The 14,460-nt window shown below is 32.3% G+C and overlaps 2 protein-coding genes and 1 long non-coding RNA gene across 4 annotated transcripts; 2 read left to right on the plus strand and 1 right to left on the minus strand.

The window, feature by feature from the left end:
• The first annotated feature begins 165 nt into the window (after nucleotides 1–165).
• On the plus strand, nucleotides 166–3,020 carry LOC123686394 (palmitoyltransferase ZDHHC2). Its single transcript, XM_045626482.1, has 6 exons — nucleotides 166–477; nucleotides 533–654; nucleotides 1,492–1,836; nucleotides 2,222–2,351; nucleotides 2,634–2,760; nucleotides 2,814–3,020. Exons 1-6 carry the CDS (start codon nucleotides 345–347, stop codon nucleotides 2,908–2,910), a joined length of 954 nt encoding a protein of 317 aa, XP_045482438.1. The 5' UTR covers nucleotides 166–344; the 3' UTR covers nucleotides 2,911–3,020.
• A 770-nt stretch (nucleotides 3,021–3,790) lies between these two features.
• Nucleotides 3,791–13,871, minus strand: LOC123686393 (facilitated trehalose transporter Tret1-2 homolog). Of its 2 annotated transcripts, none has more exons than XM_045626479.1 (4): nucleotides 12,787–13,871; nucleotides 9,511–9,777; nucleotides 6,315–6,428; nucleotides 3,791–5,254 (listed from the first exon to the last, which is right to left on the minus strand). In XM_045626479.1, exons 1-4 carry the CDS (start codon nucleotides 12,907–12,909, stop codon nucleotides 3,992–3,994), a joined length of 1,767 nt encoding a protein of 588 aa, XP_045482435.1. In that variant the 5' UTR covers nucleotides 12,910–13,871; the 3' UTR covers nucleotides 3,791–3,991. The 2 variants fall into 2 exon arrangements, with proteins under 2 accessions (XP_045482435.1, XP_045482437.1); XM_045626481.1 differs by lacking the exon at nucleotides 12,787–13,871 and adding an exon at nucleotides 9,837–9,893.
• On the plus strand, nucleotides 10,265–12,920 carry LOC123686395. The gene is made up of 3 exons (XR_006748463.1): nucleotides 10,265–10,532; nucleotides 10,601–11,024; nucleotides 12,323–12,920. It is a non-coding gene; the product is annotated as an uncharacterized LOC123686395 (long non-coding RNA).
• Nucleotides 13,872–14,460: the final 589 nt, after the last annotated feature.

A 14,460-nucleotide genomic window follows, 5' to 3' on the forward strand; every position in this document is an offset into this window, starting at 1 on the left:
TTCTAGGATTTAAAAACAGTTTTGTGAAATTGATGATAGTTATTACCGAAAATTGAAATGCAATATAACTAATATTTTTTTATTTGACAAAATGGAACGCATTTTAGTGGGTGTTCCCTTTCATGTGATCCGGATAATTTAATTTTGTTTATGTTCTATGAACAAAACTGACAATAGATTTGGTTAGGTGTCAAAATTTCGGATTCGTAGAGGATTGCACTGTAAGTTTCTTACAGGGTAATTTCTCAATTTTTCCTGTTATACCAAAATTTCCTCAAATTTTCGCCTGAGCGCAGGTGAAGCTTGTAACTTTGGATATAAAATGGAATGAAACGATAACCAAAATGCCACTAGCCTCTCAAAATACTAAAGGACCATGTTTTTGGTGTATAAAGGTAATGAAATGGGTCCCCGTACTGTTTATTATGACAATTGTAGCATGGTCTTATTATGCCTATGTGATTCAATTATGTTTTCGTAAGTATTATAAATATTACAATTTTTTCATGAATGCTAATTATTTTGATTTCAGTGACTGTGGATTCACTTATGGTTAAAATTTTATACTTAATATTCTACCATTTAAGTTTAGCAATGTTTTTATGGGCCTATTGGCAAACTGTATTTACAGAAATAGGACGGGTGCCTCAAAAAGTTAGTATTCCATTCAGTGCTATTCGAGGTCTGACAATTAAGTTACTTAAATCAACCAAAAAGAGGTTACAAAGTTCATGTTACTACCATCATCATTACCATACGTCTGAAGCATCCTAAGAAGTATACAATGTAATAGGACACTGATTCCTACATAGAGACAGTTCTACAAAATATTCATCATTACAATGTCTTGTAAATTTCCCTTATCTTCAGATGATCGAAACATTACATCAGATATGGCAGGTGAGCAATATTTGAGGGTAATAAGTTATGTTATTAGTCGATATAATATCTCTGTTTTAAGAAAAGTATTGATGTAGTGACTTCTGATCTGAATTTCTCTGCTTGCTAAGAAACAAGGGTTATATAACAAGTATTTTGTAATTTTATCTATTCATAAATGTCTATTTTTGTGGAAACTATATCTTCTTTCTTTCTATTCTTTGATTATATCATTGGTGTAATTTACATGTCAACTTAATTAATGTCATAATTTTATTAACTCAATTTGGCATCACTTGTCATTCTTAGTATCTCACATAAATGGCAGTATTGTAGAGGGAAATTATTTATATACTTATTATCTTATAGCAATGCCCCCTACCTAACTAACGAGCTTCTACTTGGACTCAAATTCTTAAAAACATATTTAATCGATGGATTCTGATTTCATCAAGTTGGCAATTATAAAATTGAATGCTATTAAGTAACAGAATAACAACCTATGACAAGGAGACTGCATTCAATCGAAAGTTTAAAAACTTAATTGTCAAACCTGGAGCATATATTCGGATGAATTTTATCATTTTAGTAAGGGCTGAACTTTATTTCTAGTATAGAATACCAGATTCATGTCATGAGCAGCTGCTTAGAGCAGAATCAGCAGAGGAACAACAGAACATTCTGGAGGAATATTCAAAGAATTTACCAAATGTCAACGTGAATATAAATGGAGCTGTAAGATATTGTGATAAATGTAGATGCATCAAACCCGATAGAGCTCATCATTGCTCAGTATGTGGGGAATGCGTTCTGAAGATGGATCATCATTGCCCGTGGGTCAACAATTGCGTGTCATTCACCAACTATAAATTTTTTGTCTTATTTTTAGGCTATGCCTTATTGTACTGTTTATACGCGGCTCTTACAGCACTACCTTATTTCATTGCATTTTGGAATGTAAGTGTAGCAGTGCTTAAATTCAACTTCAAGTGAGTTTGTTTTGATGAACATCTGGGTCTTTCTTAAATACTCTGGTTCTTCCTGCAATTGTGAAATTTAATTTTTATATGAATCGACAGATCCATAACAAGCTTCTTTTGTTGTAATAACAAACTTTTTTGATCTTGGTATCTTAAACTAATCTTGGTTATAATTTATTGTTTCCATTAGAGGAATATTTTGTGTGGAGGTTATTTAAAATTTCTCCTCGATAAGGAAAACCACAAATTGCTTGGCACTCTGGAACAAGTCTATTATTTCATTGTTCCAATTCAATTCTCAAAACACACTCACTTTTCTTGAATAATTGGTTTTCCATATTAAAAATAGCCTTTTATTTTAGGGAAAACTTTATGGAGTAGGGAGATTTCATATACTCTTTCTCTTTTTTGTTGCTGTTATGTTTGCGATAAGTTTAATATCATTATTTTTTTATCACTGTTATTTGGTTAGTGAAAACAGAACCACACTGGGTAAGTTTCTCGAGACATATTTCTGCTATCATTGGAAGTTTCTCAATGCATGCTTTATTTTAGAAATATTTGGTAATGTTTCTCTTTGAATGAAATCATTGTAAATGCAACAGATGTTGTCAATGAATTTCTGGTTTGTTTAGTAGCAATTGAACTGTAAAGTTTATTCATTTGATGTTGTTGATTATCATCATAATATTTTCATTATTAGAAACAGTTTCTATTTTCTTCAAATAAGCCATGTCTACTGCATATCAGTTTTCATTATTGAATTATTTACAGAGGCATTTAGAGCTCCCATATTTCGTACTGGAGAAGATAAGCATGGTTTCAGTTTGAGCAGATTCAATAATTTTTGCGAAGTGTTTGGTGATGATGCAAAGAAATGGTTCCTTCCAATAAAATCGAGGTGATTATTTCATTTATGTAATTTTCATTTGAAATTTTCAATGTGTGTTCTAGTTTGGGCAATGGAATCGAATTTCCTTTGAATTTACATCAACAGAGAACTTACCGATCTATGGAATGTACTCAAAATGGATTGGAAACCAATAGTTAACTGGAAGCCTGTACCTAACATCACAGTGTCATATACTATCACTATATGATAGTGTTTAATGATTACTTATAATTTATTCAATAAATTTTTTAAAATTATATACCAATAAATATTTAGTATTATTTGTTATTACCTCTTTCTCCTAGATTCGATAGGCAGATCTATTACGAGGAAAATGTTATTTCATATTGTGATTATTATACATAATGTATATTCAAAATTATCTTATTTAATTTGATTCCAGTAAAATTGTTTGTTTGCTTCAACTATGTTATCTTTTGTTTTTTGGATGGTATGACCCAGGAGTATGCTATCTAACATATTTCCCAAACCCCTCTCGAATTATTCACTAATATTTTTGCATAGCTATTCTCTAAAGAAAAGCAATAAAATTGTAAATTCAGAACACGTCAAAAGGCTATTTTAGAAAATGTGTGCGTCACTTGGAAGAATAAATCAGGTGCCATAAACGAGGGCGTTTGTGTTCATTTATTACACCCTTATTTTTGAATATTAATTCATTTGTAAACAATATTTTATCTCTTTACATTCCCATCCTAGCAATCCTCGAGATTAAACTTTAATGTTGTTTTAACTGCCCTTTTTCAATTACGTTTTCATGAGTGAAATAAATCTGTTCATATTCAGAATAACAAGCATATTGCTTTGGAGATTATGCATATGACACGCTTGTTTACTTAAAATCGACGTCATCGTCTGTCAAGTAATAAATAATCAATAGGAATGAACTCTTCAATTTTCAAGACCATTTTCAGTAACATATTCAAATTAATGTATGTATATTGTTCTCAAAAGTCTCATCTTCGAGGATGTCAATAAATAAGAATATATTTTTCATAATCAGGGAATAAATAATCGGTTATGTATTGAAATAATTTATTTTATAAAAATAAACGTTCTACGTCTTAATAAATTATTTATCTAAATATATAAAGGAGTAAACGAATATCCATGCTCAACGAAGCATCATTCGAGTTTTATATATAAAAATGTTATAACTATCTAATTCCACTATTTGTTTATAAAATAGATATATTCACAGATAAAACTTAACAAATAATCAGAAAGTCGAAGGAAGAGGTTTCATGTTGGCTGCTGAGCCCATTTTTCTTACTTTCTGATCTGACATCAGTCTTTCAATGTCCTCAAGACTCTTCCCTCTCGTTTCCGGTACACATATCACAGTGAAAATAAGTCCCAAAACAACCATTACTCCATAAAACCAAAATGTGTAGCATGATCCTAAACTTTTGTTCATTATTGGGAATGTTTTGGTTACTACAAATGTGGAAGCCCAGTTGAACGCAGTGACAACTGAAGCAGCTGGTCCTCTGATCTTGGCTGGTAGTATTTCGCCCATCATTAGCCAAGGAATTGGTCCAAAACCAAGTGAGAATCCAAGAGCAAAGACGAGCAAGCAGACCAAAGGAACGAACCCATATTCCGAAACATCCATTTTGATAACATCTTTGGAATAGTAGTAGGAACCTAGTGTTCCTAAACATACAGCCATGGAAACACTCGAAATATAGAGCAAAATTTTTCTACCAAGTCTGTCGATCAAAGCGTTTGCTATGAAAACTGAAAACACATTCACTGCCCCAACTATAATCGTGCATATCTCAGGGGCTAAAGTAGATTTCGAGTCACTGAAGATAGATGTTGTGTAGAATATCACTGCATTGATACCGCTGAACTGTTGGAAGATCATCAGAGTGAGACAGATGGTGAGAGGTTTGAGATTCGATCTGGTGAAAACGTCGCTTATAGTTTCGTTTTTCAGTACTTGCTCCTTCTGGTTTCGCACCAGTTCATCGAATTCTTTGGTTATGTCTTGTTTACTCCCCCTCAACCATTCCAAACTCTTCTTGCAGTCTTCAAGTTTGTCTTTGGACACGTACCACCTAGGTGTTTCTGGGATGATCCATATGAAGATCAGCAGGAATGGCAGGGTCATCAGTACTGCTATTCCTGCTAAGTCTTTCCAATCTATGAGCATCCCTACTGTGAAACACACCAGAATGCCGATGTTACCTAGGGTTGTGGGTAGAAGACCAAGGGTACCTCTGACCTCAGGTTGGATTGTTTCTCCCAAATATACAGGGAAAGTGAGGGAGGCAAAACCCACTCCTACACCAACAAGAGAACGGCTGACATAGAGGTAGTAGTAGTCTTGTGCGAAGTAGTTCATCGTCCAAGCTAGCATCAGGAACGCATCAGTCATCAGGAGTGTCCATTTTCTTCCGAAGAAATCTATTGAAGGACCACCTAACAATCCTCCTACCACGGCTCCAAGTGGCATGAGCCCTCCAATCCAGGACATCTGAAACGAAGGAATAACTCATTTATATAAATTCTGAAAGAAACCTCTGAGGTAGTCGAGGTCAGATAACTGGCTATAGGTATTAAAACAAGAATTTTGCACTAAGATTACCTCAATTGTGTAAAAAATATTGGGAGGATTGATAGCAAATGAAATTTGGACCAAAATTCAATGAAAATGCAAATAAATTTGATTTTTTTCCGAAAAAAAGCTTTGGTTGGTGGTCAGACGAAATTTTTAACTTACTACAAAGAATCTGAAGTCAACAGCAATTCTGTTCGGCCGCTGTGTAACCGATATCTATCGAACGGAATTTCTTACACAGTTGAAATTTTCCGGATAGATTCAGGGCCAGGATATCTTGCTTGAATTTGTTGATGTAAAAAATATGTTCAATGGTTCCGAAGTTATAGTTACACATATGAAATTTTGTTATCTCAATAGTCCAAAAAACATCCAATCGATCGAATTGAAATTTAGAAACTAGACTCAAAATTGTGAAAACATGTTCATGTGACATTTTGTGAAGATCGTATATAGATGGAAAATTTTGATATCTCAGAATCTCAGGGAAATTTTGTGTGAATATGAATGTATACAATAATTGAACTATGTAGCTTTCACATGGGAAAAATAATCAAGTTTTTCTGAACTGAAAACCTGCTGAATCTCGAAATATCTATCGCGCAAAAGCTTCACTTTTCATTCAATGTATCCATATGAGCTGCAGTGTTTTGTACATTGTGAAATTTGCAGAACTTTCAATGCAAAACAGTTTTATCCCAAGAAATGAAAGAACACGATGTTGTTACAATTCATCGTGATGCTCGAAGACAACACTGATAGTTCGATGTCTCGAAGATAATTATTTTGTATCAGATTGAAAAACTAAATCGATTTGTCGATGATTATACCGTAGAACGTCTCTTGCGTTATACTGATGACGTTAGTATGAAGATGGTATGGAGCCAGATATCTGATAAGTGCGACAACTGTTCAGTGAAATTTTCGAAATGTGATGAATTGAAAATTGTAATTGTTGCTTACGAGAAATGCTCACCTCATTGTCCCCAATTCCAAAGTGGCTTCTTAGTGATTTATCAGCAGGTGATGTATATCCTGATGTATATCCAACCAACATAGACACCCACGACACAATAAGTGCAGTAACAAGCTGAAAAAAAAACAAACAAAATCAAAACCTCTGAAAAACTTTTCCACTCAACTTATTCGAACCTGAGATACCGTGCATATGGCTTTAGGTTCAGTTTCCGGTATTATTATACTAATATGTGTATCAGCTCGATTCAAAACCTTCATTACGAATATATCAATAACGTCAACGATACGAATCCTAAATTGGCAACCATTAAAATCAATCGTTGTGTATCTATTAAAATCCGACTTCAGATTTTCATTTATAATCACCCCCCTCCGGATAGAAGGTTAACACGGCCTTAACTGATATTTTTACGCTTAAACCACCATTGCTACACTGATCAATTTGTTTCCAATTTACTTCGTCAACGTGTGCCAGTCTTACCGTACGACAAGTATCGACGTGTGGTTTATCTATTATAATTGATATACCGAACTTTCAATCAAATTTATTCGCCGATATGAATAATTTTGTTCGTGAATATTTGTTATTGAACCATCTAATGCACTGATAGGTGTAAAGTTTAAATGAAATAATGTTATCTCGATATATTTAATTGTTATTTGAAAATCGACAAATCTAAGCAGCTATTGCATCAATCAACGTAAATGATTTCATTTTCAAACAATACTGGTGGTCATTATTTCCGCGACTCTGCAAAAAAGCAAAAAGTTATCTGAATTTAATTAATTCCTACGAAAATTTCAATAGACCATTTGACAGATTTTGCAAAAAAAAATGCACATACTGTTGACTCAACTTTTCTCTCTAATACACTGATTTCTTTAAAAATCTCAGGTGCAATTATTGTTTTTTTATATGGAAAACGAGTCTGTTCAAATAGCCATTTCATGAAGAAAATATGCATCAAACGAGGTTAGGAGAATTCTGAACTTAATTTTTTGATTACGAATCGGTTTGATAGAAAAACCAACCTGGGATACAGTACGAGTAACGCAAACAATGTAAAACTTGATTTCACACATAAGCTCCACATATCTCAGAGCAAAAATTTCGAATGTCATCATGGTGAAAAAAAAATTCGACAACTAATGGAACCACTGGAGTTTTTTCCTTTTAAATGTTAATTCCAAATATCAATACGCTTTAGTCTATCTTATCCCTTGTATTCTGTACAATTGTTCATGTTTTATCATAAGAGTAGCGATACTATTAAACACAATAAAAGTATCGCAATATTATCAAGTATTTTGCATGGCATTATGAGGACTTTTTTTCACATATGAGAATGCTTTTTTTCTATTTATTATTCTGCATGTTAGAAGAATTAAATCCTTTCACTATTGTATTGTCGCTGAATTATTAGCAATGAATCTATAATTGTTACTACGTCTATTCTCAACCATAAATCCTAATTAAAAATGTTCATATATTTTAATGTTGTAATTATACTTGCGTTTCGATTTTGCTGTCATTGTTTTACATGATTATTCCTGAATAATAAATCGAAAAGATTATATCTTTCGGTCATATATTGCCTAGAATTGGTTTAACTGATAGGCAACAGAATTGACAAAAAAATTAATTAATTACCTACAAAATGAACCTCTATTAGCCAGATGACAGTAATGTTTCTGCTGAATATTAATAATTCGAGGTCAAAATCAATTCTGTTCGTCCGTCTTCTCTGTACACGATAACTCTCAAACCGAATGTGCTAGGGAATTTCTTTTCTCAATAATTGAAAAAAATACACAATATGTATTTGGAGAACGTATTGGTTAGTTTCGAATTTTCTCTTTTATTTACAGGGAGGTCCGAAGAAATGTCAAGATACAGAATTTTTGTGGAGAGGCTTTCTAATTTGAAAATTTTGTAAATATCAAGATCGAATTCATCCAAAGTAGACCAATTCGGATCCAGAATGTTTTCCTTCCATAAATACATATTCCTTATATGTCTCATCTCATCTCGCATTTTCATATGTAGTTGAAAATAAGAACAGCTTCCTATTGAAGCTCTTAGAATGCGCATCCACCAAATACATTCGTTATTGATCATTTTCTCGAATATTTTTTTTCAATAAAGCGTTGATTCAAAAATGCGTTCAAATGTCTTGACTATAATTTTTGGAACAAAATAATTTTCTCTCGTGTGGTGAATCGAAATGTGTTGGCAACAATGTGAAATATATAAATTTGAGAAGGAGTATTATTGGAAGAACTTATTCACCTGTCCTTTTATGCATCGACAATTCTGAAGAGCATCTAACAATCCCCGTAGAAATGTCTTCATTTTATTTGTAACAAAAACACTACGAAACTGCATAACAAAGGTATTAAATCTCCGCAGATTTATAAAAAGCAATATTTAAATTGATGCTCTACGTTCAATATTCGCACTTCAATTTCTTATCTGAAAATTCTAAATCAATTCATATAAAAATAATAATGGGAAACTGAACTTGTAGGTACATTATTTCAGGAACCATTACATTTTTTATAGGGCATTCAAATGAATGAAATGAGAACGCTGCAATACTCTGATAGTAAAAAATTTGAAAAGATAAAAATTCAAATGAGTATGGATGAACAAGGAAAATAAAATGAGGTGTTTACTCATTTACTATTTTTTCGACTTGGTACTATAGGATTTATAGAAAAAAAAATGTATCTAAAGTCGTATAATCTTATCAATATCAGTGCAAAAGATCTATAGAAAATTGTTAAAATATGTATTCCAGAGGCTATTTCATTTATCTCTGAGAAGTTTATCATTGTGAATTTTTATAAAATATACAGAAATAAGAGAAAAGACTAAATGAACGACAGATAATCATAAGTAAAAATAATTGAAAAGGCATAAGAAAACGAAAGAAAAATATTTTTGTAAAAGGTTTTGAGGAAAAAGTTACAGTTATTCCTGAACAAAATGAATGTATGATGAGGAGAAACAATGTAGAGCGAAAAACAGATGTAAGGTAAGGATCAAGATAAACTTCTTACGATAATGCAGAGAACTGATATTTTCTTAAAGTGCGAGGTTTGACTTCTTATTGATGGCTATGATCTAGATTTTTTCAAATTGCCTCATACACTTCGGATTCAAAGATCAAAAGACAAGTTGATGAATTTACCTGTTTGCGTGTAGCTTTGATCTTTTGGATGGTGCTGAAACTTTCCCATGAAGATTGCTGAGGATATGTTGAGGCTACTTCTGGGTCTTTTTCTTTGGTGTTCAAGGGTTCAATCTCTGGCTGTGACACTCTTAAATTTTCTTGTAAAGTTGCCATTTTGCTTCTGAATAAGGTGGTGCTGGACTGATAATCTGAGAGATTTGTTGCTGTTGTGGATGCTGATATGGTTGGTTGTGTAGATTTTGTGAGAAGTTGATGCCTGTCGTTCTGAAATGTTAAAATCATACATGAGACCGAATAACCCTCTGATAACCTCTTATTGTGACCTCATTTATGACCGTTGATCGATATTTTGTGATTGTACTCATTGTTTACGTCTTATTGGACAAAGATATCATGAGGTTGGAAGATGCTATAGTTGATTTTCGTAAATTGCTGCGGTTATCAGTCAGTGCAGTGCATTCTTATACCAACAAATTCGACAATAGGTACCCTTTTGTGTTTTCAAATCCCACGAGGTTAACATTTGTTATTTACAAAACGACGGTTTGTGAATGTGTTTATATTTGTTGATCATCGAGGTCCCTTTAAGGTGATTGGTGAAATTTGAAAAATAATTTCAAATTGACTTCAATATTATTGTGGAAAATAAGACATTAATTGGTATGGATAATATTCGCATTTTCGAGTTCATCCAATTAGAATAATATGATAATTTTCGAGCGATAAGATATAATCGTTATGCTCACCAAAAGTTTTTGAAAAACATCACCTAGTTCTCAGTGCTAGATCAAAACTGATGCCTAGATCATTGGAAATTAATATCAAACAGGCACTTGCATAATACGAATACTGAACTGATGAATAAATAGTTTATGTTTGAATGCCTACATAATGCCAGATGTAATTGTTCAAATTCTATTCATTATCACATATTTATTTGGGAGAAATGTATATCACGTTCTCGTATGATGCTTCAATTGAAGATGCTGCGTGATTTTCACCTATCCCAGAATTACCAAGTATGTATTTACCTTTTTTTTCAAAATATTCAACTTTATACCTTTTTCTTTGTTTCTTGTGATTTCAGGCAATTTATTGATTTGTTAAGACTGCTTCTTCTTTCATTGTTATAATGAGTGATCAAAACTGTCAAACAAAGGAGTTTTTTCAACATCAAAACCTAATATTTGATTACACTGAGCGATCTATTGTTAATTTGTTTAGTTTAATGTTGCTACTATGCCCTTTTATGCCTCAAACTGTTTATTTCAACCAAAGTGAATGGTTCGACGGCCTATCGAAGCAAAAAATTACTTTCCCTACCCCCAAATAGCTATAAGAGCTTCAATAAAGTATATACCAGCTTAAGGAGATAGCTCTGGTAGTATTGATGATTTTTTGATGCACTTTCTGACTTGTGCCCAGGATGTCAACTGTTAAACTTCAAGAGGTTGTTTCATATTCAAATCTCATCCATATATTTTGAAGGCGATAAATGGAAACATGTTCAGGTATAACATTTTATATACCTGGTTTTGGGTATGATGAATTTTTCGAAATAGTTCGATTGATACAGAATTTCTGAAAGTTCATGCATTGTTTTTGTGAATAGTTCCAAAATTTTGGTTATTTGGTAAGTGGTACATTTCTGCAAGTTTTAATGATTTTTCTGAATGTATTAAACAATCGAAAGAGGTTCAATTAAAGTCCAATTTTCCTCATTCATTCGAAATAAGCGATAACTCGAATGGGAAGCTCTATTCAAGATAAAACTGAATGCACCTTGCCATTTGAATGCCTTATTCAACTGAATCTTTATCTGAATCGACTCTGGAAATACACTTGGCACATGAACTGGCTTTGACATTGACATTGCACTCTTACTTGTTTAGTATTATCTCATATCGAATCTTTCTCAATTTTCGGTTTAGAAAATCGACTTGAAAATGATCATTTTATCATCTGCGAATGTGTGGATAAATTGGTGGATTCAAGGTGACGAAATCCATTCGAGAAAAATCTGATCTTCTGTTAACTATCTCCTTGCAACCTATTAGCAAGTTTTGCAAGGAATTGAATTAATTTTTTCGAGGTCAGTAAGTATGATCAGTTAAGCAGTACCGAGCGATCAAGTGAACTTCAATTTTTTTTCTTATAAGATTGGGTTGTTTGGAAATTTCCTGATTCTTTGCTGGCGGAACAAGTTCACGCACTAATTGTTTGATTTACTATTTACAGTGTTGTTTTTCAATTTGACTCTATAACTATGCGTTTTTGCAGATTGGTTTCTTTTCAATCGAAATTTCAATGCCACAACGTCAGGTAGCGTGATGTAAACCTGTGTATTTACTTAATTAAATCTAGAATTTATTAGTTTTTTTAAATGAAAAAAGTGAAGAATGGCTCAAGGTTGTGGCAATCTCATTATACACCACATAATATTTAGATTGGGAATAGAGACCTCGAGGGTATTTTAATAATCAAAATAAGTCAACTTCTTCGATCAGAAGACTTCTCCGATCTAAATACTGGAAGAAAAATTCGATGATGTAAAAGAATTCTTATCTTATAGCATATCGAGGTACGATTATATTTCATAATATTAATTGGCAATTGCAGAAATGTTTCCCAAGAAACCTTGGTTAGATAACGTTTTTTCACATTCAAAAGCCTCTACCTTTGAATATTCTTCAGCAATTTTTTTCAAATTGAAAATTTTATTCGCAATTAAAATAAAACGTTGAAAAGGAAATATTATAATTCATATTACTTCTTACATCCGAAATGATGGTATTTCTTTTGTTTTCAGATGAACGCATTGTATAGGATGAAAAAAAAATTATTCATGAGTATGATACCTATGACAATCACAAATGTTACGATAATTCTATTCTATTATTTGCTAATCAGTGAATTCAAGAATACGTAATAGAAATTTGCCGTTTAGAATCGAGTACACATTCCATATGGCAGAATCTAGTCTAAGAAGTTTTTTTGAAAATGTACGAATATAACAGACCTGATCTTCACAATGTTGGTGTAGGTTAGTTACCCCGATGACATAAGATCAATACTTATATTTGCTAGGCGCGTGTTGCGCTAGCAATACGATTATCTAAAATATTTTTCTCAAAATTAGAATTAATGAGAAAGTTAATGATTTGAACACACACATTAATAAGAAACAATTAATTCCAGTTATTCAGAGCAAGGAACCAAAATTATACCATCACGGTTCAAAATTTTCATTAAAAAGATTCAATTCAAACTCACCCTTGATTTTTTCCATATTTGTAGCCTGGTGATCCAAGTTTGTTGTGGGGTCCTGAGCCTGTCATCACCCTTCGGTAAATAATACGTGGACTCCCCCATGTCTACACCCTGTATGTCGCACATTTTCAAAATCGCGTTTTATCCAAAAAAAAAAAATACAGTTTTTCGCAATGAAAGGTATGCCTGAACGAAAAATTGTTCAACGAGAAAATTCAATTTGGTGTTCTGATTCGGATCTTGTAATAAAAGAGTTCTTTTATTCTCGAAATCATCAACTGTAATACGTTCGCGGAGTTTCGACTGTATATATATATTACATAGACATAGGTATCTATATGACAGCGCGCGCGCCTGCTAAAGCTCATCATACAAGCACACCTGAGGTAGATTCTCAGAACTCGTATAGACTTCACAAGAGCCACTTCAATATACCTCTTCTTCATTTTGTTTCTCTGGAAATAAAAAGATAGTGTTTTTCAAAATAATATTGAAATTATTTTTGTGCATTGGATATTTTGTTCATGTACACAAGGACAGATCAGATTTTGACCTCAAAATGTTCATTAGGGATTATAACTTAATTATCTAAGTCCACTTTTGGCTCAATATTTGAATATAACAGACATTTGACCAAAAATTTGACCAACAATTTAACTCCCAAGCGGAAAAATTCGAAGTGAGAGATATTATCTCATTATTTTGCAAAATTGGTTTTTATCAAAACGTAAAAAGTTGAAAGAATGTGGTTGTTGTATAATAACAGAATTTCCTCTCAATTCATTAATATTTATATTAATATTTTCCAAGGAGTTGATATTCATCAAAACTTAGTGTAGATGTTCACCTTTAAGTTCACTATGAATTTATTGTAATTTTTCGTTCCAATTATTTTCACAAATTTTTAATACCATCCCATTCAGCCTGCGATCAAACATGAACACAATTCATTGATAAATGTAAGATTGATCTCATTACAAAAAGCCTACCTATGAAGATTGGCTGTCCAAGAGAAAAAAATGACATGGAAATGGACAAGTGAGTAAATATGAAAAAGACTTTTTCATCGGTGCGTTCTATAAAAATATGAAACAGAGCAAAAATAAGTAAAAAAACAGAAAGAAAAATATATCTACTGAGAGGGTAGTGGAATCTTTTCCATAAGTGTGAATTTTCTTGGGAAAATTCCATGGAAAACTATTGAGAAGAATGTAGTCCATATGGATAAAAATGTTTATAATAAATCGAAGATACCAAACAGTTTTGGTTCCTTGTGATCATTCATGGAAAATTTTGTTTGTAAGAATTTTTAGTATCGTCACTGTTATAACAGAAGTATGTGTTCAAGTTGAAGTATACCAATAAATTGGTTCAAATTCATGAGGAAGTCACGAATTCAGAAGCGAAATTATTTCCTGAATGATAATAATGAAAAGATGGATGGAAATTTCCATCCATCGAACTACTAAAGTCAAACACTAAAGAACTGATCAAATCTTTATCAATACCTAAGTATTCAGATTTCATTTTCCAATTTTCTAAAAAAAAAGGATATCCATCCAAGAAAACTGATAATAAAGAAGCATTCTTCCATTTCAACGTTCCATTCTCCTGAAATAATTTATTTTTTAAACATTGTTTCAAAAAAACTGATTCTCTAAGCATGAATCCTCGGCT

The sequence above is a fragment of the Harmonia axyridis genome, chromosome X (genome assembly GCF_914767665.1).
Source record: "Harmonia axyridis chromosome X, icHarAxyr1.1, whole genome shotgun sequence".
NCBI classification, from domain to species: domain Eukaryota; kingdom Metazoa; phylum Arthropoda; class Insecta; order Coleoptera; family Coccinellidae; genus Harmonia; species Harmonia axyridis.

Bases quoted from the DNA above. Each gene is read 5' to 3' on its own strand.
- LOC123686394 (XM_045626482.1), top strand. From the start codon at position 345: ATGCCACTAGCCTCTCAAAATACTAAAGGACCATGTTTTTGGTGTATA. The intron at 478-532 runs GTAAGTATTATA...TTTTGATTTCAG, and splicing joins TGTGATTCAATTATGTTTTC to TGACTGTGGATTCACTTATG. The intron at 2,352-2,633 runs GTAAGTTTCTCG...AATTATTTACAG, and splicing joins TGAAAACAGAACCACACTGG to AGGCATTTAGAGCTCCCATA.
- LOC123686393 (XM_045626479.1), bottom strand. From the start codon at position 12,909: ATGTGCGACATACAGGGTGTAGACATGGGGGAGTCCACGTATTATTTA. The intron at 9,778-12,786 runs GTGAGTTTGAAT...TTAACATTTCAG, and splicing joins AAATATGGAAAAAATCAAGG to AACGACAGGCATCAACTTCT. The intron at 6,429-9,510 runs GTAAATTCATCA...TTTTTTTTTCAG, and splicing joins TCAAAGCTACACGCAAACAG to CTTGTTACTGCACTTATTGT.